Source organism: Pararge aegeria, chromosome 7 (genome assembly GCF_905163445.1).
Source record: "Pararge aegeria chromosome 7, ilParAegt1.1, whole genome shotgun sequence".
Taxonomy (NCBI): Eukaryota; Metazoa; Arthropoda; class Insecta; order Lepidoptera; family Nymphalidae; genus Pararge; species Pararge aegeria.
The window spans coordinates 18,669,855-18,695,867 of NC_053186.1; the positions used below are offsets into that span (position 1 = coordinate 18,669,855).

General features: G+C 36.8%; 3 protein-coding genes across 3 annotated transcripts; 1 reads left to right on the forward strand and 2 right to left on the reverse strand.

Annotated features, from left to right (window-relative positions):
• Positions 1-828: 828 nt before the first annotated feature.
• On the reverse strand, positions 829-6,745 carry LOC120625061 (carboxypeptidase B-like). Its single transcript, XM_039891972.1, has 5 exons — positions 6,684-6,745; positions 5,637-5,846; positions 3,547-3,649; positions 2,549-2,857; positions 829-1,464 (listed from the first exon to the last, which is right to left on the reverse strand). Exons 1-5 carry the CDS (start codon positions 6,743-6,745, stop codon positions 829-831), a joined length of 1,320 nt encoding a protein of 439 aa, XP_039747906.1.
• A 4,120-nt stretch (positions 6,746-10,865) lies between these two features.
• On the reverse strand, positions 10,866-16,051 carry LOC120625398 (carboxypeptidase B-like). The gene is made up of 5 exons (XM_039892444.1): positions 15,987-16,051; positions 14,700-14,909; positions 13,460-13,562; positions 12,084-12,395; positions 10,866-11,447 (listed from the first exon to the last, which is right to left on the reverse strand). The coding sequence occupies exons 1-5, from the start codon at positions 16,049-16,051 to the stop codon at positions 10,866-10,868; spliced, it is 1,272 nt and encodes a 423-aa protein (XP_039748378.1).
• A 2,437-nt stretch (positions 16,052-18,488) lies between these two features.
• LOC120625062 (carboxypeptidase B-like) lies at positions 18,489-24,132 on the forward strand. Its single transcript, XM_039891973.1, has 6 exons — positions 18,489-18,559; positions 19,598-19,807; positions 20,440-20,548; positions 21,123-21,245; positions 22,996-23,184; positions 23,545-24,132. The coding sequence occupies exons 1-6, from the start codon at positions 18,489-18,491 to the stop codon at positions 24,130-24,132; spliced, it is 1,290 nt and encodes a 429-aa protein (XP_039747907.1).
• Positions 24,133-26,013: the final 1,881 nt, after the last annotated feature.

Here is a 26,013-nt window from a genome sequence, read left to right on the forward strand (position 1 = left end):
AATTACTCATTACCGTCAGCAACTCAAGTGGGTAACTGTTAGTGATAGGCGAAATATACATATTCTTACTTTACTTTATTCTCTTCTCTATAGTCCTATATCTCCGCTTTACCTTAAATAGCGTTTTTCCTTCTCTCAGCCTCTTGTCAGTCTCTGGTCGGCGAATGACAAGTTCGAGATTCCCTTATCTCGCTCTCAGCTCTATAACGAGTCATTCGCTGTTAAAGCTGTAACACTGTGGAACTCGCTCCCCTGGAAAATACGTCATTCCGAAACCATTCGCCTGTTTAAACATCGCTTAAAAATTACTACTTATCTATGTAATTGAGTATTATGTAAGTTTATAATAGCATAAATATATAACATATATATCTATTATAGTATATATAATTTATATCGATATTTGTGTAGTTAAACATGTAAGTGTAGTATGTTCATGTAAGTTTTTTTTTTGTAAAATACTTTATGCACCATCCACTTTCCACTTTTTTTATCGGCTTCGTACGCTCAGGTTGCATTTAAAAGATCACTTTTAGTGATAAGGCCGCCTTTGCACCCTAGCACTGAGTATTTTTATTGTTTATTATGTATTATGTTATGTCACTCAGTTTACGAAATTGAAATATAGCGCTATTTACGAGTATGATGTCCATCGTGGCAAAAGTATGCAGAAACGGCTCCCTTAACAATATAATTTATATAATTATGTCTGTAATCTATATCTATTTAATACGCAATTGCTGAGCGTACATCGCAAAAACTCGAAGATGGTTGTAGATAGAAATAAACAAGATTGAAGCAGCTTTAAATTTTTATTAACGAAATAATTCAGTCTTGGCGGGTATTGTCGAAGTTTGGCTGAGTTGATCTGGCGTTGAAAAGTTTACCGGCCTCTCTCGCACCTATGACCACTCCAGCCCAAGTTTCAGCGGAAACTTGTTTAATATACCTTGGATTTAAAATGAACCCGTTGCCGCCCCGACCGAATCCAGGTAACTCAAAGGTATACGCTAATTTAACACCTATAGAATGAGCATAATCTTCAGATCCACCAGATGCCCTATAATTAAGGACGAGAGCAGAATTACCAACGATGTACCTTGGGAAGTGTGAAAGAGATGACTTGACTATAACGTCAGCCATTTTAACGCCTACAGTGTGAAGGTCGAACGCATGTTCAGAGAGGGTGCCATCATGGCCCCAGGAGTACAGAATCATACTTCCAAAACTGTGCATGGTGATATACATGGCCAATTTGTTGAGATGCTCCTTCAGTATTCCATCGACCGCCCTGGTTTCCACTTCGGAAAAGGGCCTGCCTCCTGCATATTGGTCGCTACAAGGGTTGCTGCTTGTGCCTACAGTGTTCCAGAAGAAGTCATAGTTCCTGTTTCCATCGACACCGGGGCACATTGCGCTCAATGAATGCTGGTCTGTAGATCGAGTTTTACGCCATAGACGTGCCTGAAACGTTATATCAAAACGCGGTTTCCGTGATCACAGACACATGAGACTTAACACCTTCGTCAACAATGATGACGGAGATAAGGTGGCATTTTGTAGTACTGGTACCTACATTTTATTTTGCTTATAAGTGATGATTTTCTTTACAAAAAAAAATAATAATATTATAAGTAAATAAATGCATAAATAAATAAATGTACTACGACAATGCACACATCGCCATCCAGCCCCAAAGTAAGCGTAGCTTGTGTTGTTGGTACTAAGATGACTGTTGAATATTTTTATGAATAATGTACATAAATTGTACAAATTGTACCCTCTTGCTCTGTATTTATATCTCTGTAACTACTCTTTTTCTTTGGTGTACAATAAAAGTGTATAAATTCATTCATTCATTCATAAATACTTATAATATACAAATAAATACCCATTTACTGAAAAACATTCATGTTCATCACACAAACATTTTAAATTGTACCTTACCTTATGTTGTATATTCAAAGGTAGTTGTTACGATAGAATGACCTTGGATCTTCGGTTTGGGTTTGGCAATGGTAACAATAATCATTAAGTAAAAAACAACTTTTCTTACTCCTAACTAAGCAATTAGCTTTCTAGCAAGTCATTATTGCTCTCAGCCTCTTTATGTAGTTCTTCTTTTTCAGAAAGATCTAGAGCATCAATCCTTAAAGCTAGACCAATGTTGATTATTGCTGCATGCTGCCCGTGCATCAAACTTAAAAAGTATGGCTATCTAACGGTTTGTCTGTTGATTTTTACCTTTTAAACTTTTGATAGATTTTGAAATATAGATAAATGTATGGACTAGTAATGAAGTAGAAGAACAACGCGCAGCACACCTTAGCTCCTGAGTAACACTCCATGAAGCAACGGCGACCTGGGCGGCCTGCTAAGCTTCTGGAGTGAGCCCGGCTGGCTGGGATGAGCGGCTACATGTACAACGGATGTTTCAGGCGTACCAAGAGCGGAGACGGCCCAGGAACAGAAGAAGTAACGTATGGACTAACTCACATTGGACGAAGAAACGGAATCCAAATTCATTTAGTCTTAAAATATTACTTACAACATCATATGAGTATTTATAACCATCAGGGTTAACAACTGGGAACAGTATCCAGTCAAACTTATCCAGAAGATCAGGCTCAGTTACATTTTCAACTAGTTTGTGAATGGCGTACGTCACTGTCGGTATAGTTATCCACTCTCTAGCATGGAGGCCAGCATCAAGAAAGATCACAGGTTTGCCACTTTTAAAATTGTCCTTGGAAATCTTCAAGTACTTGATGGGGCGGCCTTCGAAAGAATTCGCTGGCGTCACTAAAGTAACAGTTTGACTATATTTCCTTGCCACTGTGTCCATATATTCGTAGATCTGTAAAATTTATTTTTTGGTATAATCAAATTTCTTTATTTTGCCAACTATGACCCAATTTCAGGTCATTTACACTATTGTTAAATATTGTAAAATGTATGTAATAACAAAAACTTATACCACATATTAACATTATATACTATAGAAAAGTCCTATTATAATATAAAATACTACGTAGGTAATCGATAAAAAAGGTTGGGTGTGAATTATTGCTCTAACCAGGTTGCTCTAGTAATAATTTTAAATGTTAATGTGAGATGGTGATAACAAGAAAAACACCCGGTTAAGTTTGTTGTGGGTTTCTTCTTAGACCAGGACGCATTTAGAACCTTCGTTGCTTTAGTTTTAAGTTTACGAATATGTACGCATCAAAAGTGCCACTAATCGGCCTACTTGAATAAAGATATTTTTGACTCTTTTTTTACATTAAATACAAAATAAAAAATAAAGAAGGTTATAAATTGGAGTTAAAAACTTCAATACCATGTATCCTGTAGGGATATCCATACTAATATTATTGTGTGTATGTTTTTTTGTAGTTGGGAGGATGAAGAGCAACATAGGCTAATTTTTGTCCCAGAAAAACTATCGGCTCCCACGGGATTTGAAAAAAAACGCTAAAATGCGAACGAAGAACTCAGGCAACCGATGGTACATAGCAAAAGAAAGAAGGTGCATAAAATACTTACAACTTCTAATGGTTGATAGTTTTCGTAGGTAACCCTTTCGCTGCGACTGAAACGCGTTGCTTTCCTTTGAGCTTCAATCAGTTGATCGTCCTGATCAAGTTGACTGAAATTGTAACAGAACATATAAACATCATTCATTTCACATCCTTAAAAATTAAATGTAGTTATACCAACGCGTTGCTCATGGCGCCGATGTCAACACAATCACCCCAAACAAAGCAAAATCCATAGAAAAACGATGTATATAAAAAAGATTCTTGAATAAATTATGTAACCCATACAAGTGTTGATATTTCATATCTCCATTTTCACTCAAGACAGAAAATGTATCGTTAAATTATAAATAAATAATGTTGTAAAATAAAACTGCTGAGTTTCTTTTAGTCGTCTTCGTGGTAGTATCTGACTTCTGAACATGTAGCAAGTCGTTGTATAGTAGCAGGCGTTACTTTGCGGAAATCCATGATATATTATCAAAATTAAGCTTAATTTGCTATACTCCGCGAAAAGCAGGAGAATCTGTGTGGTGTAATTTATAATTTCTTCAATACTTATACTCCACACCACACAGATCCTCGGCAATACAATTATTCAAAACAATTATTCATTGTAAAGTCAACATCTCCTGATGATGCTCCGGTTTCGGAGCGAAACGTGCGTAGAGGGTGTATAAGGATTGAAGAAATTATAAATTACAGCACACAGATTCTCCTGCTTTTCGCGGAGTATAGCAAATTAAGCTTAATTTTGATAATGTAGCAAGTCACTAAAAACAGGGAAATTTGACGTTTCTAAAGGTTTTTGCATTTGAATTAGAATATATTGTAGTTGGAGAAGTGCAGTAATATTTTCTTACTAAGGAATTAACCGTTTTCCTTAACCGTTGAAGCAAGGGATATTTATTTGCTTTAAACGCATATAACTTAGAAAATTGGAAGTGCGTGCCGGGATTCGAACTCACTCCCCCGAAAGTGAAGTCCTACGCACTGGACTGTCACCGCTTAGTAGGTACTAAAACCACAGCGATGCGTAGCCGGGTGTGCTAGTATTACATAAATATAATAGTAACTATGACATATTATTTCGTACTTTTAAAGCTGGTGATTCATCAAAATTACAAATAATGATAATAATGACGTATTGATAAATAGTTATATCAGGAATCAGGAGGATTATTTAGATTAAAAAATAAGAAGTCAATCATAATAACTTGCATCCTGTACTAGCTGTTGCCCGCTAGTTCGCCTACTTGGTTCGCCTATTTTGGATTCAAATGAATCCTATGGCCCTCTCCAGGATGCATACTATTTTAATGCAAAGTTACATTTTTTTTCAATGCCGCTGATAAATTTTACTCTACTGTTGCCGCATAAATATTATCCTACTAGCTGCTGCCCCTATTCTTTGCCCGCTTGAATTGCGGTTGTCAATAAACCCGTAGAAACCGTTAGTTTTACTGGGATAAATCATGTGATAGAGGGACCTACATACAACGTGTAAATGAAAATAGAAATAATACTTCACAGGCGTTAGAGGCACATTATGTACTGTTCCTAAAACTTATATATTATACCCAAAACGCAATAGTTTTTGAATAAACCAATGCCATAGTTTACTGAAAGAAAACAGATACAGCCCTAACATCACATGCAAAATTAAAATCATGTAATTTCTGTCACTCTCTTAGGTACGCGTCGCGTAGCATGTTGCGAATGTTTTGAATTCGTTTGTATGGAAATATAAAAAGGCTTCTTTTGATTTAATAGTTTTACAGGGCGACTCCTTATGAAATATACTTATGAATGCTTCAATAGTATTTCGTAATTCTGTTACGCATTGTATAAAGCCTATGTTATACTCAACGTGTTTCCAACTAACTCAATGCCAATAACCAAGTCAATTGCTTTATTAGTAAAGAAAAACAAACAAACTAACAAACACACTTTCGCATTTATAATATTAATATAGGTATCCACCTCCAGGACGCAATAACATTTAATAAGGTAGTATCTAATTTGATATTATTGCATACTTCCACGAGGATTTTTATAAGAAATTGGGTCTCAAATGGGTGAGACAACAATACTTACGCTTTCACGTCTTCAGCATGAACCCAGTATTCGATATTCTCCTCAGCCATGAACTTGAGGAAGTCATCTTGGAATGGTGGTTTTACTACCACCACCCCCTCCCTATCTACAGTCGGATAGGAAATGAAATCTAGGTCCAGTTCTGGATTCAGGTTTCTTAGCGATTTTAGCTGGACATCAGTGGAGGGTTTGACATAGAATGATTTCCACCTGAAATTTAGTTTATTTTTAAGTTAATTTAGCTAACTTTACTAATACTAATTAAATGTATAGTCAAATTCTCTTTTTAATTATAAAGTATCATCACATCAACCCGTTACCGGTATACTACAGAGCACGGGTCTCCTTCTACAATGAGAAGTATTGATTGGTGGACTCCACACACCTCCACACACCACATGCAGGTTCCCTCACGATGTTTTCCATAACCGTTGAACCAAGTGATATTTTAATTACTTAAAACGCACTTAACTTAGAAAAGTTAGAGGTGCGAGCTGGGATTTGAAGTCAGCCCTCAGAAAATGAAGTCGAGCTCTTACCCAATTCGCTATAACCGCTTTATGAATCTAGTTCTCGCTTTATATCATAGTAATCTATAATTAAATTGTATAATAAGTAAAATATTATAAACGCGTATGTAAAGAACATGGAAGAATGTTTTTTTTACCTTTCTTAGAAAAGGTAAAATTAAACATCCTTGATTTTTATACTTAGTATTTTTTTTATTGTCATTTTCCACTTATAATCCAATTAATTTCCAAAATGTATTATTTCCTATGTTCCTTCTTTCAGAAATTGATAAGGTAATAAATATCTGTGTGTAAAATAAGGACGGAGTAAGCGCTAAGTTATCTAAGTAAACTCCTCAATTAACGCCCGTATTTAAGTAAACATATAAAGGTACTACGTATAAAGTTTTATATAAATGTTTACTTATACTTATATTACATTAATTTGACGACGATGTAATTGTATAAAACGTTATAGATAAAATCTACACTGTGTTTGTAAATACGAGGGTATTTGAAAGAGTATATCGACACATACCCTTCATACAATTCATGTTTTGCGTACACAGACGCAAATAGAAACACTAATAGCACCTTCATCTTTTCGCAGTGAACTAAATCAAAATGTAATCTGACGCTGCTTTTTAAAGAACATCGCAAAACGATAAAAATTGGGTGAAATTTTGGGAGCGAGCAGTGAGGCGAAAATTTTCATACAAATCTTCTATTAGATTAAGACAACTGGTGAATTTAAAGCCGGATTAATCTAGGTATATACTTTGTAGTCATTGTGAACAAAGATACAATGTTAATCCATCCCATCTGAAGCTGGGAACAACCTGAAAAAAACTTTGTTCAGCGTTAGTTGATCAGCGCATTTGTCATTTCTCAAGTTAGCCCTTGACTGTAATTTCACATGGTACCACCATGTGAAATTACAGTCAAGTCTAAGATGGTAGTGGGTATAATAAACTAATACTGGTTTCCGAAACGTTTAATCGCTTAGTGGAAGTCTTTATCACTCTAAGGTCCGGTGGTAACTACGACTGCTGAAGTCTCCCACTAGACAAAACCCTCCCAGTCTTACAAATAATTAAAATGCTCATTAAATACTCTACTTACAAGAACTTGAGCACCGCGACGGCTTTTTGAACAGTAAATATATAATAAAATTAACAAAATTCATAGTAACGTTACTGCATAACTTACGTCATGGTTAAAAACTTTGACATTCAAGGAAACAGAGGAGCTACTTAAAACCATAGAATAATTAGTATTTTACGCACTTTTCAAATGCACACACACACACACACACCACAATTAATTTAATATATATATTTGTTTTTTTATCTATTATGTATGCTGTATACATTTTTATATATGAAATAGATAAATTATTAAACTAAATTAAATGAAGCGAGTTTAAATAATTAGGAAGCCATATGTTTTCTAATTAGGAAGGATACCATTTCACCTCAATGACCACTCCCAAAATGTCACTCTATACATAGCACATTCAATCAAAATATTTTGGAAACTATTAATAGGTGGGAAAATAGACCTTTTTACTGATAGAAAAGAATCCTTTTATGATTGTACTTTAATATTACGATACTTTTCTTAAGTATAGTTCAACAGGTAAATACCACGATAATATTTTGGATTTGTCAATATTTCGACCCAGTTGCATGGATCGTGGTTACGACGGGACCACGATCCAAGCAACTTAATGTTAATTAACCACGAAAATCTTAGTTTATGATACTTTTATATTTGTTATCTATTATTTCATTCTATGGTTTGTAGATTACATGCTACTGTATGATAAATTGAAATTCATATAAATCTTTTCATGTTTTGAGATATGTATGGTACATGTTTATAATGCGTCCCTGCTCTCTGAGTCCATGGCCGTGGGTTCGATTCCCACAAATGGAACATGTTTGTGTGATGATTATGAATGTTTTTCAGTGTCTAGGTGTTTATCTGTATATTATAATTTATGTGTATTATTCATCAGTCTTCTTAGTATCCATAACACAAGCTATGCTTACTTTGAGGCTGGATGGTGATGTGTGTATTGTCGTAGTATATAAATAAAATAAATAAACAATTTTTGTTTAAGCTAGTTAAAAGCAATCTGGCTCCACAAAACCTGTATATAATAATAAGACTTTAAATATAATCATTAAATTAATCTCAACTTGTTGGACTATAGGGCACGAACAATTTCGAAGCGGCAGCCCATTTGGTAGTACTTCGACTTCGGGGGAGCGAATTCGAATCCCAGCAAGCACCTCTAACTTTTCTAAGTTATGTGCGTTTTAAGCAATTAAAACGGTGAAGGAAAACATCGTGAGGAAACCTGCATACCTAAAAGTTCTCCATAATGTTCTCAAAGGTGTGTGAAGTCCATCAATCTGCACTGGGCCAACGTGGTGGACTACGGCCTTAAACCCTTCTCATTATGGCAAACAAGACATTATAAATTTGTCCACGTGTTTAAAGTCGGTTAGTAATCCAATTACGAGTATGCCATGATGGATTTGTCCACGTGTTATCAAAATATCTATCTGATGCCCAAAATACAGCAAAACGCTCCGGATTTGGCTCGGATTAATACAATCCGGTTTTTGCTAGATAACATGCTTACTTGTAAGCAGATTATAACTGATGATGAATCATTTTTGGTGGACACATTACTTCGTCAACTTGCCAATTTTGATTTTATCGTAAACATTATTATTTTGAACTTCGTAGAGGCGAGAACCACTGCCATCCTTTGCTTTACCTATGAGATTATGACATGAAAATATTTAATTTAAAAAAAACTATCGAAGCCGCAATGTACATATTTCGTAGAATTTTGATAGTGGTACACAATGTTAGAAATGCGACGGTAGTTATTTGTAGAAAACGGTAGATAATAATAAATGATGAATGGATATTTATTACTATACTATACTACTGTTTAATGTTGCTTACGGGCTTATTGCTTGTTACACAGTTATAATTCGGGGACTGACGTTTAAACTTGAGAAAACCTGTATCTCAAGCCAAGCTAGGCCGTTTCCCAAGGAAAACAATGTATAAGAATGTATACAATATATTTTCATTTGCATTTATCTCATATACTAATGTACTACGACAATAAAATCATGGCCATCTATCCCAAAATAAAGCGCAACTAGTGGGTACTAAGACTACTGATGAATATTGTTATGTAATACATAAATACAGATTAACACAACTGAAAACATTCATTTTCATCACGCATAGATTTTTCAGTTGTGGGAAAGTAACTCACGCCCTTTGACTCAGAAAGCAGGGTCGCTGCCCACTGCGTTAATCGGCCATTGCGTATTATAAACATGTACTATACATATCTCAAAACATGAGAAGACTTCTATGATTTTCAATTTATCTTACAGTAGCATGTAATCTACAAACCGTAGTATGTAATAATAGATAACTAAAATAATAAATATAGATAATAATAGATAAAAATAAATATAGTTTAAGAGACATCATTAGCAATTATTATTTTTATATTGACCATTACAAAAAATTGGTTGTCTGTAAAGTCGGCTTACTGACGATAGTTGAACGTGACAACGTCGTAAGATAATACTGATGGAATGGTTGCATTTTTCAAAAGTAAATTTTAATTTTATTTGTTTGATAGATATTATCGGTGCTATATACAATTGACACCACATTCACTTTTCACTGCACTTCATCCTTGCCGAACACATGTAAATGTATTATTGTATAGAAGCTGTCCACGCGGACGCATCGCTCACTCAAGTAGGAGAGAGACAGATGTCGAACGCGGAGGCCGACTGTGCCTCTTTGTCGCTCGTTCCGTTCTCTCGCTTGCACTTCAAGCCTTGAATGGAACGCCTCAGAGCGAGGTAACGCCGCACACGTCATGTTTTTTAGTGCGTGCAGCCGGCTCCATCAAATTATAAGACGTTGTCACGTCAAAAAAACAATTCGTTTTACTTATAAGTTCAGCAGAACTAAACAATAATACAAACATATTTCACGGGATGGCATTTAATTGGAAGCAGGAGGTAGGTAATAGTTTGAGCAGTAGTAGAGCTTGGTGTCACAGTGCTCGTCCGGGATGTACTTCTTCTTTCTGCCTTGTATTGCTGTATTTCGGTCTCAAAGGCGTGGTTGCCGGTGTAATTACAGGCATACGAAGCTAAACAACTACGCCTCAGGTTTTTCACACGGACAGCTCTATGAAGTATTTAAGCCAACCCGTTTTTTATTTAAAATAAATAACTCAACGTCAAACGTATGCGAGCTTGCCTGTAAGAATGTATTCATGATTATATTTATAGTTATTTAATAAAATACCATCATATCATTAAATCAACTTTTATTTTCAAAACATCCAACAACATTTAATAACAAATTTTAAGTGCGCTGCACCTTTACGCTAATTGCACAATTCTATGTAATTAAAATTCAGATTTTTTAATATATATTTTGTGAGAAATTGTAGACCTCGCAGGCGTCGTTGGTTTTCGAAAGTCGAAACCGTATATTGTCAAAGTAAAGTGGAGCCAATAGTGCTTATTTTGAAGTAGATTTAGCTATTTATTAAACAATTGCGTACACAGATGGACAAACAGGGAAAACTGAGAATATTTATTTATAAACCAGCTAAAAAGTCGCTTGGATATCTAGCAATGTGTAAATTTCCTTTTCAATTGGTTGCCAAAGCTCTGCGAGCACCAGCCTTAACACCTTCCCAGGTTTCAATAACGATTTGTTCTATCCAAATCGGATCCATCCAGTAACCACCAAACAGACCTGGCAACTCAATAGAATAAGCTAGAGGGACCCCAACACTGTGAGCGTAATCCACAGATGTTCCGGCCATTCCAGACCCTCGGATCAAACCAGCGTTACCAACTCGATAGTTTAAGAAATTAGGGTGTTTAGCTGCATTGATGGCATCTGCCATACTTATCCCAACAGCATGCTGTCTAAAGGCATGTTCAGATAAAGAACCGTCAAAGGCCCAAGGGTACATGATGAAGCTTCCGAAACTGCTGAACGAGATGTACATTAAGATATTTCTGTGTTGATGCAGGATGTCCCTCACAACTCTGGCTTCTACTTCGGAAAACGGTCGTTCTCCAGGATAGACATAGGAGCAAAGGTTATCGCTTGTTCCAATAGTATTCCACACGAAGTCAAAATTGCGGTCGATGTCCACTCCAGGACACATCAAACTCCATTGATTGCCAGGGACAATCGATCGGCTCTTCCTCCATGTGACGCTCTGTAAATATTTCATCATCATCACACCGTTGGCGAACGTTTTCTAAACAGAGTGCATGATCGTTTTATTCTACCCTTGATAATATCGAAGTAGATATTTTAAGAAGTATTTCGTCCGGGGATCTATCTCAAAAACGTAAAAACTTTGTATAATTTCGATAATATTATGAAAAATGTAATATCAATTAAATTTTTCCTGGGTGAAACTCTATTTAACAGGTGTTACAGTTGATGACCGCTTTACGTCTTCAGAAAGATAAAGTATTTCTCTCTCTATCAAATCTGCCTTCCGAACCGTATGTTTGTAGTAGAGACTTGACGTATCAAAAGTGCCTATAAACTAGGCCTACTTTTAATTTATGAATTTTAATCCATCAATAGATCAGTCAATCAGAGACTGGGGAATATCAATTGCATACAATATCTATGAATTGCATTTTACAAGCGCTTCCATGCCTGATGGAAAGTAATGATGAGTTTTAGGTTGGGGCATGATAACTTATAAAACTTATAAAATACTATCTCATGCCTCAAATCAACAACTTTTGACCTGCCCATCTAAAGTGTAACTGGACCGGGTATCCTATCTCTGAAATATTTAAATAGACTAAATAGTAATTGAATCTACAATACTTACACCTTGACGGGAGAACCTATACCCATCAGGATTCACAATGGGCAGCAGGATCCAATCAAATCTGCTCAAGAGAGTGGGGTCAGTCACATTTTCTACCAACTGGTTTATAGCATAGGTGACTGGAGGAATAGATAACCACTCTCGTCCGTGCATACCGCCATCCAAGAAGATAACAGGTTTGCGGGAGTCTTGGAAATTTGTCGTTGAGATTCTCATATATTTTATGGGTTGGCCGTGGAAGGAATTCGTGGGGGTGACTACTCTTGCTATGTTTGGATGTGCTGCAGCGACATCATCCATGTATTTGTGTATCTGGAAAACGCAAGATTGATAAATTTTACATTTAATTATAAACTCTTTATTTAGTTGCCTATTACAGGCACCTAAAAACGTTCATAATTTTAGGTCGTAATTAAAAGATATCTTATTGAAACAGACTTGTGTAGGTCTTGTGCATTACCAGCTGTTGACCGTGGCTTTGTACTTGGTTTTGTGGTTTTTCAGAACCAGAATCCTGCAGGAACTGTACATATTCCCGGGATAAAATATCAGCCTATGTGTAAATCAAGGGTATAATCTATCTCCATTCCAAAATTCAGTCAAATTACTTTAGTAAATTTTGCAATATCATCTCCAATATCCATCCAACCATCCATACAAACTATTGCATTTCTAATAGTAGTATAGCAGCTTCGTCTATTGTTTCCGGTTTTAAATACCACTGGAACCCTTTGTTTTTCTGTGCAAAATAGTCCCATGGACCTCCCCAAGATGCAATCTATCTCTTTAAGTAGGTATTTATTCCGTGGTTTGCCATAAATAAAGGAGCATACAAAACAACAAAAAGCGTGTTTGAATAGAACGTATTGCCATGATCATTTATGGATCTGAAATTTTGATCGATTACTTTGTCCTTTTTAAGAAACACCAAGTGACAGAGTGACATTCGCGAAGTGTCTTTTTGTAATAAAAATTAGAAATCCGTAGAAGAACCAGAGTTTCCGACATAGCTAAAGGAGTGCGAAGCTAAAGTGGCAATAGGTTCGGAACACAGCATGAAAGACCGATGGACGTGTAATTCCTAAGCTGAAAGCTTAATGTTGGAAGGCCTTCCAGTAGGTGGACAGACAACATAAAGCGAGTCGAAGAGAGTCTATGAAAACATGCGGCACCGTGTAGTGGAAAAAGACTAGCAGTGGACGTCTATGCAATGATGAATATATTCTATTAAAAACTAAAAACTGGTGTCGCTTGGGTTATACACAAGTCTCTAAGGATTACTTATACGCGTTTAGGTCTTAAGTATTCCTTCGTAAAGGGTTCCCTATATTTGACGCTATTGTGTCATAAAATTAGATTTATCCAAAATACATTACCGCCTCCACCGATTGATATTGATTGTACGGGAGTCTGCCGCCTATTCTACTCGGAGATGCTGATACTTTGTCAGTGAACATCTGATCTTCCAGATTCAGGTGCCTGCAATATTAATATACAACTATTAATGGATATATCTTTTAGTAAGGTTTTACTTAAAGCCTGATAGAGCTTGTCCGCGGCAGTACCTACTACTATAATCATTTATGTCGCCAAGCAGCATTGCTATGTTAAGTGCAGTCAACTTACAAGGAATGATCATAAATTAGTGTCATCTGCATATCGTCTGCGAAAGGTGCAGAAGTCATTTTTGGGATGAGTATACGCTTTTATAATATGATTCCTAAGGTAATTTTGGACCTACCAATGCATAAGTTTAAAGAATGTGTTAAAACACATTTATCACAGCGAGGTTATTATACAATTGATGAATTTCTTAATGACAAGGTTGCTTGGAAGCACCCGGCTCCGCTTTCATCTCTCACAAGATAGAAAAATGAATTTTAAAATGTAAAATGTAAATTGTTTTATTGGAAAAAGCCAACTGCTGAGTTTCTTGCCGACTTCTTCTCGGTAGAATCTGCCTTCCGAACCGGTGGTAGAGTCACTACGCACAGACAGACTTGACGTTTAGAAAGTGCTTATATTAGGCCTACTTGAAATAAATGAAATTGTAATTTTCGAATTTTTAATTTTTGAATTTAGAATTTTGAATTTTTGAATTTTTTGCAGGCGTACGAGCCTTAACATCTGTGCCTCTGGATGATGAACACAGCGCGGCACTTTGTTGAGCGTATAAACACGTCCAACAAGATGATGATTTCTATCAGATGGGCAACCTGCTTGGTCCAATTATAGTTCAAAGTTCTCATAAACAACTTGACAGATTTTAATGTTTTGAAATTGGTTGTCAATGCGTTTGTCAGTGAGAAATGTTTACAGCTGTTTCTCTAATCGTATTTAACTCAAACAAAAGTTGTGGAAGAAATTAAAGTTTCGTATTTTTATACTACATCTGCGCAATAGCAACTAGCATTGTATAAAGCATTACAGATCTATGAAATAATAGCTATTTATGCAACTGTTACATATTTTTACATTTTCATTTCACACGGCTTGATGGTATAATTAATTCCATATTTAAAGTTTATGAAGTTCCTTTATCATCATAAATTCTTTTTGAATTTCCTAATTCAAATTTTAACATATTATAATGAGAAAATAAAAATCTTCACTCACGTTTTCATATCTTCAGTGTGTATTCTGTACTTAATCCCCAACTCTTCCAAGGCATCGGTGAAGTTCTTCTTATTGGCCGGGTCTACTAACACCAGCCCCTCCCTCTTGATAGCCGGGTGTCCATAAACGTCAAGGTCATATTTCTGGACTACAAAGTTAAACGCTTCTAGCTGATCGAAGTCGTATGGTACCACGTAGTACGATGTCCATCTAAAATATAATTCAAAAGGCATTAGGGCTGTGGGTTTCTCATGATCATCATTCTCAGCCAAGTCCCACTACCGAGTGCAGGCCTTTTCTATATCAGAGAAGTTGTTCAGAGCATTTACGGTCACGCTTTTTGGCTGGTAGGAGGCTTAGGCCATGCTTGTTACCACCCTCCCGACGAAGAAGTTGCTCTAAACAATTTAGCGTTTTTGTGCGATGTTATGAGGAAACCGATTAGGGGTATTGTATAGTCAAAAATAAGAAATTTTGTTTCAGCAAGGTAAAATACTGCCAAAAAGTTAGCTAGCGCTATCGATAATAGACAAGTCTTAGTGACAACATACAAAACTCCAAGAAATTTAGACCTGCGTTGCTATGCCACGTAGAAAAAAATAAGAAATTCAGTTACAATGAACTGCGACATTGGTTCAAATTAAGATAGCACGCTTCATTGCTACTATTAGTCAAGTCTTAGTTGCAACTCATAACACTTCAAGAAATGTAGAATTGCGTTGCTAGGCCACGTAGAAAAGAAAAAAGATATGTAGTTTAAATGAACTGCGACACCTGTTCAAGCTTAGCAAGCGCATTACGATCTTTAGCAAGTCTTAGTTGAAACTTATAACACTTCAAGAAATTTAGAAAAGCGTTGCTAGGCCAAGTAGAAAAGAAAAAAGAAATGTAGTTTAAATGAACTGGGACACCTGTTCAAGCTTAGCAAGCGCGTTACGATCTTTAGCAAGTCTTAGTTGAAACTTATAACACTTAAAGAAATTTAGAAAAGCGTTGCTAGGCCAAGTAGAAAAAAAAAAGAAATGTAGTTTAAATAAACTGCGATACCTGTTTAAGGTTAGCGTGCGTGTTTCATTTCGATCATAATCAAATCTTAGATATAAGTTACAACCCTTCAAGAAATTTAGAACTGCGTTGCTATGCCACGTAGAAAAAAATAAGAAATTTAGTTCCAATAAACTGTGACACTGGTCCAAGTAATTAAAGCACGCGTCGATCTATGACTCCATTACCTATTCCCATCAAGTAAGATTGCTAGCCTGCATTAGAATTTTAAAACAAACTTACCCGTCATATTCCTCGTGTTTAGCGTAAGCAGCTACAATAAGAATCCCAAGTAGCCAAACTTTCATTTTGGCGAGCACAATGAACACTAAGTCCAATTTGAGAATTGTATCTGCAACCTTCAAATCTAATCTAATAATCCAGACCACTGCGCTATCGTGTTTTACGATCGTTGGCGCACATTATAATAATAGTCTTAAAAATATCTGATAGCACTAGTTCTGCCAACAATTTTTTTTTCCTTGTTGCCAACATTTTTTTCCACCTTGTCTCAAAATTTGTTCGTTTGTATATCACGTGTAATCTCTATAACTACAAAATAAATAAATAAATGTACTAAATATACTACGACAATACACACATCGCCATCTAGCCCCAAAGTAAGCGTAGCTTGTGTTATGGGTACTGAGATAGCTGATGAATATTTTTTTATGAATATAATACACATAAATACTTATAATATACAGATAAATACCCAGATACTGAAAAACATTCATGTTCATCACACAAACACTCTCAAGTTGTAGGAATCGAACCCACGGCCTTGGACTTAGAAAGCAGGGTCGCTGCCCACTCGAATCACATGCTATGCTACTCTTCATTCACTCATCATTCTTGTCATTCTTAGCCAAGTCCCATTGCAGGGCACGGGCCTCCTCATAAATAGCAACGAAGCTTTAGAAACTTAGTCCCACCACGTTGCTCTTAAAGTGGTCTTTATTTAACGATTATTATATATTTTATCTATTTGCTTCCATATTTTGAATGCAGAAGTTAATTTTTCAATTTGTTGTCATTGGTAAAATCATCACAATCATCACTTCAACAGATTTACCTCCACAGCTGGACATAGGTCGTTTGTAGGGAGATCTAAAATCCACGATCCTCGGCCACTTGTTTCCAGCTGCTCCTATTTTATGTCGTCTGTCCACCTCGTTGGGGGCCGATCAACGTTGCATTTACCAGAGCGGGGTCGCCATTCCAGCACCTTGCACGTTGGGGCCCGAATGTCCATTGGTTACCACTTCGGACATGCTGCTCGTCGTTATTTGACAGCTCATTGTTCTCGGTAGAATCTACAAACAAACCGGTGGCAGAGTTACTACAAACAGTCATACCTAATGTTTCAAAAGGACATTAGTAATAGTAACTAGGACCGATGGCTGAACGAGGCTTTCGAGGCTATAGGTATATGTAAATCCGAGTTAGCCTGAGATTTTATTTACAGAATACATCAATATTTATTATTGGGTTGTCCCGAGAATAAAACCCCGTGATACGTGGATGAGCATCCTAATCACTAGACCAACGAGGCAGTTTATTGAATGCATGAATGAACGAATACACTTTTATTGTACGCCACACAAACAGATAGAAAAAAATTGTACATATAAATTTAACATACAATTTGGCGGCCCTATCGCTTACATAGCGATCTCTTCCAGGAAACCAATGGCGTAGAACACAGCTCAAGAAAAGAGGCAGGTGTAAACCTATATATACATAAATAATATATATATACATACAATATTATATATAGATACTGTTAATAATGTGCAGATAATACTGATAAAATGAATATCATAAATATATAAGTATATATTATACAATATTGGCAATCCCCAAACGAAACAGAAGGGAATAGGCATGGCTAAGGTTCCGAAGATTCAGACAAAAAGTAATCTTTAACAAGTTTTTAAAAACTAGTAATATGGTAATTGCAATGCATCTAGGAAATTAATAATATTCGTTCGTATTCTTCGCTTAACATAATCAATTTAATTTGTCTGATAACTGATATCATTGTTTGAATATTTGTTATTTTATTAAATTAAAATTTGCACCTTGACCGCTACAATACAAAATACACGCAGCTGATTAAAAACGACGGTCACTTAATCTACTGATATAATATTATTCGGTTGATGTAGTGTATCTATATCTAGCTATGTAGAAGGTATATGCTTAGGCGCTCTGCATACATATAAACTTTATGTTACCGACGTTGGACACCATACATCAGGAAACGTGATTAAACTAAAGACCTTTTACTCTTGGTGTTACAATACATCGTTGGTTATAGTTAAAATTACAGAATAATGTATACGAAAAAATACACACAAAAATACAAACAGACACAAACAAACAGGACAGAACTTTAAACATTTTGGCCGAACAGTGAGAAAGGCCAAAAAACTTTAAGCCGAAAACTTTAACCCATATGGCTACGGTACCATACGGAAAAGATAAACAATAATGTTGGGTTATGAATTATGTTATCTCGACCCTTTAGTATAGGCTGGTTAGGTATCAAAATTGTACATCCTGAAACAATTTTAAAAATCACACATTATTATCGAAAATTAATCGACTTAACGTCAAATAATAATTGATCTCCATGACAATTGACAAAGATGTATTTAATACTGATTACATTTGAATAAAACGGATTACGTTAAACGTATTTGCTTAAAGAATTTTGGCCTTTCTCACAGTTCGGCCAAAATGTTTAAAGTTCTGTTCTATTTGTTTGTGTCGGTTTATTTGGTTCATGCCAAACATGAAGAATACCAAGGGTGAGTTAATAAAATTGGCAATATCATAATTTTGTTATTATAAAATTACTGTTTAGGAATATTCAAAAAAGTTTTTTAGGTTTTATGATATTGATGAAAATTCTTGCACCTATTTACTAACTTGCACGTAGTTTACTAATTATTTTAGTTCTATTAAGTAGAGCTCGTCCGGAGAAGTCCTACCACCATGCCTATTTCTGCCGCTAAGCAGCATTTTTGCAATGCTGTGTTCCGATCTGAAAGGCGTGGTTGCCGGTGTGATTACACTCATATGCAGTGGCGTGCACAGAGGGTATGCACAGGTATATACATGTATGTATGCAAATATATAAAATGAGTGATATTAATCCACTACGAGTTACAAAAAACTTAAGGATAGTCATTGCAAGAGTTATAAAAAGCCTACGCTAAGTTTTTATAACTCGTACTGGATTAATATAACTGATTTTATATCATTTCTATACCCTGTTCGTATCCTCTATGCACGCCACTGGGCATATGAGGCTTAACACCTACGCCTCAGGTCGATGGTCACAGGGAAACACTTTGAATAATGAGTTATTTGCATGCCCTGTGAAGTTTTTCTCTGCTTATAGGCGATGGTTTCCATCTTACCATCGGGTGGGCCATCTGCTTGGATAATCAATTATGATAAAACTTGTGTCTTTATTTCAGAGCGCTTATTTTTAACCAATTGGTGTCTACTGCTGGACATAGGTCTTTTGTAGGGAGTTCCAAATTCAGCGGCCCCCTGCAGTAACGTGCATAGAAGGTATGCACATTGCACAGGGTATGCAATGGAGAAAATCTCCAGTCAAAGTTATAAATAAACTTAAGGATAGGCATTGTAAGAGTTATAAAAAACCTATCCTAAAGTTTTTATTACTCGTATTTGAGATTTTCTTCATTTTGTATCATCTGCATACACTGTGCATACCCTCTATGCACGCCACTGGCCCTTTGCAACTCGTTGGATAACCTCCCACCACCTTGTCTGGTCAACCATCTTCTTATTTTATTCTCTATAAAATTTTCCAGGTATACTTTATACGGGGTGACGGTATACGATTCGTCCCAAGCGGATCAGCTGATAGAAATAGTAGAACGGTATACATTAGATGTTTGGTCTTACGCCAACCTCGAAACCGAAGGTCTGATCCTCGTAGCTCCTAACCTCAAGCAGGTGTTCGAAGATGAAATCTCCACTATCGGTATCACTTACAGGATCGACACAGACAATATTAAAGAGTAAGTTTTTTTTTTACTTGACTGACCTTTTTTTTTTACTTTGATATGAAGTTGTGTTTGTAACAAATAACTTTATTTGGGTTCCATACCCACAGATTCTTCTTCTTCTTGCGGTGCCTCTCCGACTATTGAAGGTTAGCAGTCAGCTTCGTGAATTCTTGTCTATCTTTCGCGAGGCGAAATAATTCTGCTGCACTCGCGAGTCCACTCTCTGATGTTACAAAGCCAGGACTTTTTTCTGCGACCAACGCTTCTTTAATAGTCCACACCCACAGATTAGAGAGTAGAGAGTCCACTGTCAGTTTGTCCATCTGTCATGTCATGTCCGTCAGGCTGTTATATCATGAACCGTGTTAGTTAGACAGTTGAAATTTTCACAGAACTTATATTTCTGTTGCCGCGCAATACCAACAAATTGAACACAGAATAAAAATAAATACTTAAGGGGGGCTCCCAAACAGACAGATGCACTCTAAGATGGTAGCGGGCTAACCTGTTAAGGAGTATGGTAGTTATAACTCTCATATGTTTCTACGCGAAATCGCACCGGAACACTAAATCGGTTAAATCGGTTAAATAATTTAAATTTAATAGAAACATAAACCCTTTTAATTACTAATGACCTTTTTCAGAAAACTGGACTTGGAAGATGCTCTTATGGCTGAAGCTGAAATGAAAAGCAATGCCAGTCGATCTGACAGATTCGGCTTATCGTTTGACGTCATCCATCGTTGGTCAGTGGTACGTGCTTCTTGTTAATACCCTAACATATAAGGACATTGTTTTTTTTTTAAATTCCAATACAATATTTTTAATTCAATTTCGAGTTAGATATAGGCTATAATCTCACATAGTGGTAAGAGATGGTAGCGGGCTAACCTGTTATGGAAATGCGTCGTACCAGAACGCTGCTTGATGGCATGTCTTGGTCGGCAGGGAGTAATTAAACATATTTGAAGCCTAGCACCAGAGAAAATTCAGAAGTCCACTGTCCGTATCGAATCTAGGATCTCCCACTTATAGAACAACAGCGCTTACTACGCTAGGGTGTTCGACTTGACTAGCTGTTACCCGCGTCCTTCGTCGGCGTATATTATGGTTTCTTAAGAATCCCGTAGTAACCGTTGGTTTTTCTAAGATAAAAAGTAGCCCATGTTACTCTCCCTCTTTTCAACTACCTCTATGCCAGAAATCAAGGTTGATGGCCTAGTTAGGGCGTGCAGGACAAACAAACAAACAAACACAGTTCTGCATTAATATTATATTAATAAGGAATAACGATTATATTCTATTCAATGAAATATGTTTTTTCCAGGTTGACAGGTACCTCATAGACGTAGCGAACAGATTCCCAAGAGTCGCCCGCGTTGTCAACGCAGGAAGGAGTGTTGAAGGCAGAGAAATCAGATACCTGAGAATATCATCAAACAACTTTGCCGTATGTATCCAGAGTAAAAGAGATAATATGTTTCTAATCAGTCTGACTAGCCATATATTCGCTCATTGTTTTTCGAATGGCTTAAAAATAAATTGAGATTTATTGCAGCAACAAATGACTCCAGCAGCCATTAGTTGTGTATACTTACTACAAAATTAGCGTTTAGTGTGACGAGTGGTGATGTATCTGCAGGGCTAGCACGGGCGGGAGATAAAAATTATATCCCCCGATTATGTCCCCTGACAGGGGATATAATTAACGTGTCCACCTGCGGAATCAATGGAGCATGGAATAGTAGAAGTTTACCCCTGTTTATTAATACACATACAGTCAAACCTGGATAAGCCAGAGTTCAAGGGAGCACAATCTCATTCTCGCTTATAAAGGTTTCTCACTAACCCGAGTTTCTCGTTAATGCAGGTACATGGGTAGTGTTTCTCTCTTATAGAGGTACGCAGCAAAAACAAGACATATATTCATGCACTATGTAATTTTATTTTATTTAGAACTTATTTACATTTAAAAAAATCCGTGAATTTCGTTTGGGTTTGTGTTTTTGTATTTTGAATGTTTTTCTCTAACTCATAAATTTTGTCGAATATTGCTTGCTCGACTGTCGCTTATAGAGGTATAGATAAGTAGCAGTCTCACTTACGGAGGTCCGTGAGGGAAAAACGACTCTCTCTTACAAAGGTTTCTGTTTCTCGCTAATAGAGGTTTTGGGAGCTTAAAATGACGAGTCCTGGCTTTTACTCTCACTTATAGAGTTTTCTCACTTATCCAGTTCTCACTTACCCAGGTTTGACTGTATATTATTTGGATATTATTTCCACTTGTCCGCCAGTGCTTTGATAGTTGTTAAAGCTGTGGGAGAAGATAAATTTATATCCTTTCACCGAGGATGTAATTGTCTCCTGCCCATGCTAGCCGTGCTGCTTTAACGATAGGCCGCATTCGATTTTTGAGAGAATAAAATATTCTACAACATAACAACCTATTGTCGGTCCACTACAGCGCATGGGTCTCCTGTCAGTATGAGGAGGGTTAATGCCTTAGTCCACCACGCCGGCCTAGTGCATAATGGTAGACTACACACACCTTTGTGAGTGTGATGGATAACTCTCAGGCATGCATAGCCTCACGATGCTTTCCGTTAAAGCAAGTGATGTTTTAAATTCCTTAAATTAAAACGCACTAAAACGTAACTCCGGAAAGCTGGTTTTGCCGCTTTTCACGAAAAACTTTTTAAAACATTTACAATGTTTAAAAAAAAAATTACGTGTGAAAAAAATTATTGTATAAAAAAACTCCACAATTGATGGATTTTTAAATAACAACATGTCTTGAAAGCAGCCAGTTTTCATCGTTCACAATATGAATGTTTAAATGTTGTCTGGAGGCTTTGCCCGTGGCTAGTTACCACACTACGGACAAAGACGTGCCGCTAAGCGATTTAGTGATCCGGTGCGATGTCGCGTAGACACTGATTAGGGTATAACTACCATACTCCCTAATAGGTTAGCCCACTACCATCTTAGACTGCATCATCACTTACCAACAGCTGAGATTGCAGTCAAGGGCTAACTTGTTGATGCTAGAACAACTGCTTAGTTTTTTGCGGGCTTCATCTCGGTGGAACCTGCTACCGAACTGGTGTTAGAGTCACTATTAACATACAGACTTTCAAAAGCGCTTTAAAGTAGGGCTTTTTTGAATAAATGAATTTGAATGTAAACATTTATTTTTTCAGACCAGAACAAAGCCAGTTATTGTGATTCAGTGCATGCTGCACGCCCGCGAGTGGGTCACACTTCCAGTGGCTCTGTGGGCCATCCAAGAGTTGGTAATTAACAACACCGACCCGGATCTCATCAGAGACATCGACTGGATCATTCTTCCCATCGCTAACCCCGATGGCTACGAATTTTCGCATACTCGTGTAAGTTACAAGAATCAATCATGCACTTTTAGTGTAGTAGTATAGCAGTAAAGCAGTAGAATCGCGAATCTGACGAATCCAGAATCTGTCCAATATCGAATAAAGGGGTTGGATTGTAAAATTTTGATGTTGTAAAAGTGCAACTGCTGAGTTACTTGTTAACTTCGTCTCGGTAGTAAGTTTCTGTACGCAAAATTTCGAAAAAATCTTTGAAACATGTAAAAAAAAAACGCGCGTAACTCCGAAAAGTGCTTACAACACGATCACCCCAAACGGGATGCTAAAGCTTTAACCACTAGGCTATTACCTCCCCAACCAATTCAAATTCTCACTACAATATAATTGGTTATTTGTTTATAGACTCGTATGTGGAGGAAGAATCGCCGCACAGGCTTCACCCCATCCTCTTGCATCGGTGTCGACCTTAACAGGAACTTCGACTTCATTTGGGGAACTGCTTCCAGCAACAACCCTTGCAGTGATACCTTCCACGGTCCCAGAGCGTTCTCCGAACCCGAGTCTGTAGTCACAAGAAACATCCTCAGTGAATTCAGAACTAGAATTGCCATGTTCCTTGATGTCCACAGTTTTGGAAGCCTGATCCTTTTCGGTTTCGCTAACAGACAGGTGCCACCGCATTCTGCAGTCTTGAACAGAGTGGGAGTCCAGATGGCCCAAAGGATAGATGCTGTTAAATGGCCACAAAACCGCAACTACAGAGTAGGTAACAGTGCCCAGATACTTTATCAAGCGTCCGGCGTCTGCGGTGATTACGCCCAAGTTGCTATCGGCAACAGGCTATCCTACACTTATGAACTGCCAGCTCATCGGAACCTGAATAATATAAACGGTTTCCTTGTCGACCCTGCATTTATTCGTCAAGCTGGTTTCGAGACTTGGGAAGGCATTAAGGTTGCGGCGCGTACTATTGTCCGCGAACGATTGTAACTTTGTGGATTTTACGGCTTTGATCTCTGAAAGTACGAAATATAAATTTGTTAAAATATGTGAAGTTTTATTTGTTTATAATAATAATAATAATAATAATAATATAAAACAACACATAAGAATCAACATACAGATTACACTCTACACAAAAACAAATCAATGAGAACATAAACGATAAAAAAAGAAAAGATATCAGGAACAGATATTGACAGGCTACAACTTTTTACATTTAGGGGTTTTTTTACATAAAATTATAAGGACTATAACCCGTAAAAAATGAAACTGGTGATTTACGCATCGGATCGTGGTTGGTCCTAGCACTCTTACAATAAGCATAGCGGTGATAACCTATTAGTTAGGAATTCGGCTTCCTTTTCGAGGGGCCGAGTTCGAATCCCAGCACGCACCTGTAACTTTTCAATGTTATGAGCTATCTAAACAATCAAATATCACTAGCTTTGGTGAAGGATAATATCTTGAGAACAGGTTTCTCAAGATATTATCCTTGCTATGCTTGTGAGTTTTCCGTAATGTTCTTAAAGGGATGTGAAGTCCAATAATAAAAGCTACCATGGAGAAATACGGCCTTAACCCTTGGATGCCTTAATTGCAGAAGGAAACCATGCCCTGTTGTGGGTCGGTAACGGGTTGATACGATGATGATGATGATAAGAAATTAGATGCAGGTGACGATGCAATCTAAGTACAAGTTCTCATCGGTATCTATGACTGCAGGCCCATGGTATCCCTGGCCGTACCTCTGATGGTACGGTGGATATTTTAAAGTTAAACCAATTTATGAAGCGACCGCAGTGCTGTGCTCATTCATGGATCTGCAGTGCCTTACTAGGCTCTGCCCATGCTCTACGCATGCTTGGTATATCTCCATACATTTATTTCAGTCACTGGTCGCTTCGGCGCCGTGATTGTCCCGTTGCCACGTTAGTTACATGCTTTTACCAACCAAGAAGTAGATATTCGTATGTATGTACTCAACAGTGTACCCCACCTATTCGTTTTTCTTTTTAGTTTACCTATTCCTAAGGTTGCCTGGCAGAGATCGCTACTTAGCGATAAGGCCGCCTTTAGTATCCTGTTTCATTCTTCGTGTGTTTGTTCTTTTTTTTCTCGTTTCAAGTGGTGTACAAATAAAGAGTATAAATAAATAAGAAGCAGTAATTGTTATATGTGTGTGCGACTGTACAATTTCTGCCGTATAGCGTATCTGTCTAATCACGAATCTGCCGAATCGCGAATCTGACGACTCCTGAATCTGTCCAATACCGAATAAAGGGTGGATTGTAAAATGTTGATGTTGAAAAAGAGTTACTGCTGAGTTATTTGTTAGCTTCGTCTCGGTAGAATCTACATTTCAAGATGCAAGAGTAACGCCAAACCGACTGCCTGGATTTTGCAATAGTGCCTAGATTAGGCGTTTTTAAAATTAATAATAAACATTAATATTTCTTATCGATCAAAAAATGTTATACACAAGCACATAACTAAGTGCTTCGTGCGATATGATAACCGTTAATTTTCACGAATAAAAAAATTTCATATGATGGTTTTTAGAATGGTATCCAAAATTTCGAAAAAAAACGTTTTTGCAGTTGAAACATGAGTAGCGTTTTTTTTAATACTGCGGCTGCGGTCTCCGCGTTTGCTCCTGGTACTAAAATTCTCCATGGTGAAAGCTATATCTAAATTAGCTATAAACAATAGTTTATATATATCGAAGTCCATTTTCTTTATATGTTTAGCCAAACCAAAAGACAACACTTTCTCATATTTATAATATTAGTTTGTAACTCGGGTTATCTTCTAAACGAATTCTAAAAACCTGTTTTACAGTCAGATTATAACCTGAAACTTCTCCCGGAA

Bases quoted from the DNA above. Each gene is read 5' to 3' on its own strand.
- LOC120625398 (XM_039892444.1), bottom strand. From the start codon at position 16,051: ATGAAAGTTTGGCTACTTGGGATTCTTATTGTAGCTGCTTACGCTAAA. The intron at 14,910-15,986 runs GTAAGTTTGTTT...ATTATATTTTAG, and splicing joins AAACACGAGGAATATGACGG to ATGGACATCGTACTACGTGG. The intron at 13,563-14,699 runs GTGAGTGAAGAT...TTAATATTGCAG, and splicing joins CACACTGAAGATATGAAAAC to GCACCTGAATCTGGAAGATC.
- LOC120625061 (XM_039891972.1), bottom strand. From the start codon at position 6,745: ATGAAGGTGCTATTAGTGTTTCTATTTGCGTCTGTGTACGCAAAACAT. The intron at 5,847-6,683 runs GTATGTGTCGAT...ACTAAATTTCAG, and splicing joins AAACATGAATTGTATGAAGG to GTGGAAATCATTCTATGTCA. The intron at 1,465-2,548 runs GTAAGTAATATT...ATAACGTTTCAG, and splicing joins ATAAATACTCATATGATGTT to GCACGTCTATGGCGTAAAAC.
- LOC120625062 (XM_039891973.1), top strand. From the start codon at position 18,489: ATGTTTAAAGTTCTGTTCTATTTGTTTGTGTCGGTTTATTTGGTTCAT. The intron at 21,246-22,995 runs GTATGTATCCAG...TTATTTTTTCAG, and splicing joins TATCATCAAACAACTTTGCC to ACCAGAACAAAGCCAGTTAT. The intron at 23,185-23,544 runs GTAAGTTACAAG...ATTTGTTTATAG, and splicing joins ACGAATTTTCGCATACTCGT to ACTCGTATGTGGAGGAAGAA.